Source organism: Anser brachyrhynchus (genome assembly GCF_964034855.1).
Source record: "Anser brachyrhynchus genome assembly, chromosome: 2".
NCBI lineage: Eukaryota > Metazoa > Chordata > Aves > Anseriformes > Anatidae > Anser > Anser brachyrhynchus.
In genome coordinates, this window is record NC_137695.1 from 64,908,294 (window position 1) to 64,913,510 (window position 5,217).

Below are 5,217 nucleotides of genomic sequence, written 5' to 3' on the forward strand. Positions count from 1 at the left end.
ATAATGACAGACTTGAATGGGAATATGAGTACTTAAAGTTAATCATGTGCTTTTAAAATTGGGCCTCATATTATGACAATCAAATAATTAATCTACTCTGTTACAAGCTCCAGTTAACAAATATGTGCCCTGGACTTTCTTTCCTCAAAAGGGGAAAGAGAGGCAGATAGTGCCTAGAAAAATCTATCAATGATCTGTGGTAATGTAGCAAAGACCAAAACTGTGTTGTCTTGCCTCTTGGCTAGTTCTTATAACCCAGTAAATGCAGTGTGCCAAAACTTCAGTGATAACCAGTCAAATGCTTTAATGAATGAATGGACTATATGTTAAACGAAAGAAACAAGGAAACAAGAAAACAAGGAAGGAAACAAGGAAGGAAGGAAGGAAGGAAACAAGGAAGGAAAAAGAAAGAAAGAAAGAAAGAAAGAAAGAAAGAAAGAAAGAAAGAAAGAAAGAAAGAAAGAAAGAAAGAAAGAAAGAAAGAAAGAAAGAGAAAAAAAGAAAGAGAAAGAAAAAGAAAGAAAGAAAGAAAGAAAGAAAGAAAGAAAGAAAGAAAGAAAGAGAAAGAAAGAAAGAAAGAAAGAAAGAAAGAAAGAAAGAAAGAAAGAAAGAAAGAAAGAAAAAGAAAGAAAGAAAGAAAGAAAGAGAAACAAAGAAGTACAAAGAAGAAAAATGTACAAAAAGTAAATCTGAGTGACAGAAGCTTAGAAGGATTAGCTGAGCAGGGAACAGCAAGAAAGCTAGGATATTGTCTCCAAGGTTATGCAGATACAGATTAAGATAATGATTAGAAGTGACACAGTCGTGAGACTGAAGCTATTCTAATACAGTCATAGGTTACAAGCCTATGGTGGGGGAAAAAAAAAAAGTCTGCAGCGTTCTTGCTTACCTGCAAATGAGATTTTACGCTGCAGTCATTTTACAACTTTTAACCACAGACACTCTAGCCGAAGTAAACAGGTTCCTTAGTGAGTTTATAGATTAAACCACGTGCTTCTATAATTGAAGGCTGCAAAGTCAAAACTTTCAGTTCTTTCAACAAAAGCTGTGTGATGGACAAAAGCTGTGATGCACCTGCGGTTGGATTGGTTCACATGGCTAGGTACTGGCTCATATCTTCCTGCTATTGCAGAGGTGTGTGGTGAGCAGCCCTGCTAGGCTGTCATTTTTCAGAGTCTCAGAGGAACTACAGATGCTAAAGTAAGATGCAGTGCTACATGCTAATGTTTGGGATTCAATAACCTGAACAAAATTATTGCTGCAGCCCATGCCTGACCAGCTGGACCTGGCATCATTTCCACTAGTCCCCAGGTGAATTCCTTGGTTTCATTTTAACCAGAAGAATGATTTTACTGTTATTGCTGTTGTTGTATTAGACCTAGCACATAATCTGCTTTTGTCCCATTTTAGAGATGTTCTCCCTGTCAGCCTCTAGGGACAGGGTGGTGCACTGCATTAAGTCTTCTCTGGAAGTCCACTGCCATGGCTGCAAAATGGGAACTAGAAAGCTGGCTGTTACGATAATCATCACTGCATTAAGTTTCCTCTCTATTTTTAGTTCAGACATATAAATTCTGTATTCAACCATGTTAAGCTATGGATTATGAAACAAGTCTGTCTAAACCAAGACATCTCTATGTTTGTGTGCACATATGCACATGCATGTGTGCAGGAATACATGCATGTAAAAGGACAGAGAGAGAAAAATAATTGCTGTGTAAGATTAAATACTTACAGCTTTGCTTCCAGTTCTGAGAAGACCTAAAGATAGGAACTGCTTCAGCCTTCCTGGAAGAAGCCATGTATTTACTGAGGCAGTGTAAGTGAAGCCTTAAGACTCCTTTCCCATAGGCAGGGTAGTACAAGGGGTCACTGACCAAAGCAATAATGGTGCAGAAGGCGAGACAAGGGCCCTAGGTAATTACCAGATCAGTCTGTGAGGTCTGACAGGCAGCAATTTTCTCTCAGCAATGTGCAAAGTTCAGGCAGTTTTATGGGGCTCTCACACCAAAGGCCAGTCCCTGATCAACGTCTGTAAGGATTTCAGTTTTAGCTACTATAGCTAAAGCAAAATATGTTCAGGTTGACTTAAAGTGGCTCAATAAAAAGTGTCAGCCTGAACTTTCCATTCATCAGATCTACAAGAAATGTCACCGAAACAGTGTGACAGAGGCAACTAAGGGAGACATGGTCTTTAGGCTGTGCATCCCATACAGATCTGGTTGACTCCAGTAGCTTGAGGAGTTGCCAGCCCTCCCCACTTCTCTATCCACCTAGCTAACTAAAAGTGCTGTCTCTCAAGTGGAGGAATGCAGCTCTGAACTACCTAGAAAAAGAAAGTGAGCTTTGTTCTGCTCAGTTTTCTCCCTTTCCTGACTTCTGAGTGCCTGATTTTGTACTCGGTGCAAAACTAACTCAGTGGTGACACACTGACTCAGTGGTGTCATATCTCCAAATTCATTTCTTTACTTCTAATTTCTGTTTTTCTGCTTTGTTCTCCTTTACATGCTATGGCTGCTGCCTTTCTTTGGGACATCACTGTCTCTGTACAGACAACGTACTTCACCTTGTGACAGTACTGGGCTACCGCTCGCAATAGTGTACAAAACAGTTCTCCCTTCCTCGGGTGGAGGTAAATCTTGTGGCCTCCAGATGCAAAACTCTCATTTAGGAAGGCAAGATTTTCGACTGTTTTGTGGCACAGATGTCTGTCCTATTACAGCAGCTGAATGGTCATTTACATCTTGTTTATCCAAAGATTTTTTTGCTTGTGTATGGGTAAGAAACCCTAAATCTGATTTCGTCACTGCTCTGCATCCCTCATGAGTTTTCAAAATGCAATTTCCTTGTTTATTCAATGGTAATTAAAAAAATAAATAAATCCTCTGTTATTCCCAAGTCTGCCACGAATGCTCAGATAGTGGATGCCTGCATCCTGTTTCTAGTAGACACAGTGCTTAAAGTACCTTGTTTTCCCTTCCATGTGGCTGGAGAAACTTGATTTTCCTATAGTGTTTTTTTCTTAAGCTAGATTTGGAAACCATGACAACTACATGCCAGAAACTGAACTGAGAAAAAAATAAGGATATTTTTATGCCTTCTTTGGATTAGCTCTTCACCTCAAACAGTTCACAGAGGCATGGCCTATTGCTCAAGATTCAGTCCTGAGATCCACCCTCCCAGCAGCCAAAGACTTCTGTGCTTGTTCCAGGAGAGGATACTAGCAAAAGGTAACTCCACCACAGAAAGCTTTTCAGTTCCTTGCATTTCCAGTTTGCTTTAGAAAAGCAAGTCACTCACTTTCACAGCCGAACAGCTGACATGCAAAATTTCATGACATCTCTTTTGCTCTGAGTGTTTTCAGTGGTTCTAGTATCTAATCTTCCTTTCGTGTGTCTAAGTTGCTTCCTTCTCCTCACTGACCAAAGAACATGACTACGTTTCACTGATAAGCTGCACTGGAAAGCCCAAGCATCAGAAGATAGTTTGTTGTTGCCTTAGAACTAGTTCTATCTGCTCATAGTCAAATCTATTCCCAAACACAGCCACCACAATAGCAGAAGCAAAGCTTTCTATTTTATTCTCTGCACGATAGTGCACAGCAAAAGCAACTAACATTGTTCTTCAGACATTGCAGCAAAAGGCATGTCATCCCTCACCATAGGAAAAATAATCTCCAGAGGGTTCATCACCAAGGTGGATAACTCAAGGCTTCAGCAGCAGCTCTTGTCCACTGCCTTTTCTGCTCTTCTCTCTTGTTGTTAAGATGGAAGATACAAGAAATATTCGTAAAACAGATCCATGCCTCTTCTAGCTATTAAAGGTCATCTAAAATCAACTGTGCACTATTGTAGCAGATATTATTCACATTTTCCTCTAAGAAGGCAATTCATTGGCTTTTCTGAAGAAGTACAGTAGTCTGTTCAGTGTTCAAGGAGTTTGTACATGACCCAGAGACTTTAATAGTTATCATTGTATCAATAATCTCTGATTTGCAGGGAAAAAAATTGAGAAAATAGTAAAAGCTTAATGCAAACAACAAGCATCTGCCATATTTACATTCAGTAAACTTGTGGTGAGGCCTATGAACATGTAGAGAAGTCTTGCTACTGAGGATATCTCCTTGTAAGTTGGGGCCACACCTTGATATTTATTATTAAAACTCTTCAATCTCCTTGCAGCCTTCCCCAGTCTAGACCAAACTGGATTGCTTACTCACTTGCAACCAAGAAGTCACAATGGGCAATTTCTGCTTATCAGCTGAGCCTCTCAAAGGCTCAGCTCACTATCCTCTTCACTGCTTATGATGGCACTCAGAGGCAACGAGGAGATGCCCAGTGATCTGCTCTCAGCAACCCATGCAGGATACGTTTGCAACACCTATTTTCATTAGATGCAACTGTAGCACTCATACAGATGTTGTACTACTCAGAGTAGGAACAGCACTTGGATGAAAACTGGCTGGCTCAAGCCTTTGGTGTGCTTCAATGCAGGAGCACTTCAATGTTGCTAGTATTTTCCCCTTTACAATACATCAAACATTTCCTCACAGTACATAAGACTTTTCCTGTTCCATTTTGCTCCAAACTTACACTTTAATCCATCCTTACTCCTCCACCCTGCTATGTTATAATACTCTATTTGCACACAGGGGAAAAGCACTGGACAGCAAATAAAGATAATAGAACAGAAAAGCCATGAAAGTTAAGTGCTGTATTAGTTACACATTTGCTTCAACTTTTTTCTCTCTTTTTATGATTCTGTAGTTAGTAAGATACAGTCCCATTGTTTTTCTCTGGAAATAGTAGTATGAATCAGGCAGTTTTCCCTTACAAAGATTAAGGACGTAGTTGAAGTCTTTCAGCTTTCTGGTGTGATTTATTGATGGGCATGGTCAAGCCCCTAGGACAAATTACTTCCACAATAAAGCAGATGAGCAGCAGCTGTTGGCTTAATGCTGTATTTTTCAGTGCCTACCTGAGTGATGTTTTACGATGGCAGAAGCATGGACATATCTGTGCCTGCAGCCTCCAGGAGATGCCACAGCAGGGTTTCCAGCCCTTATGATGCAAACAGTGGGCAGGGCAGTGAGGTTCCATGCCTGACACCCACTTTGTCTACGCGCTCATCAAAGATCACCGGCACCATTGACTACTCACATCCTATGTCCCACAGGGTTCAATCCGTGGGATGTGATGTTCATCTAAGGCTGCCAGG

General features: G+C 40.5%; 1 protein-coding gene across 1 annotated transcript in view; it reads right to left on the reverse strand.

Annotated features, from left to right (window-relative positions):
* Positions 1-5,217, reverse strand: part of LOC308190701 (uncharacterized protein) — a gene marked incomplete at its 3' end in the record, with an annotated part of 20,486 nt that extends 15,269 nt beyond the window's left edge. The window contains exon 1 of the mRNA XM_080582356.1: positions 4,978-5,217. Coding sequence (XP_080438482.1) covers positions 4,978-5,099 — 122 coding nt within the window. The 5' untranslated portion in view covers positions 5,100-5,217. The remainder of the gene's footprint in view (positions 1-4,977) is intronic.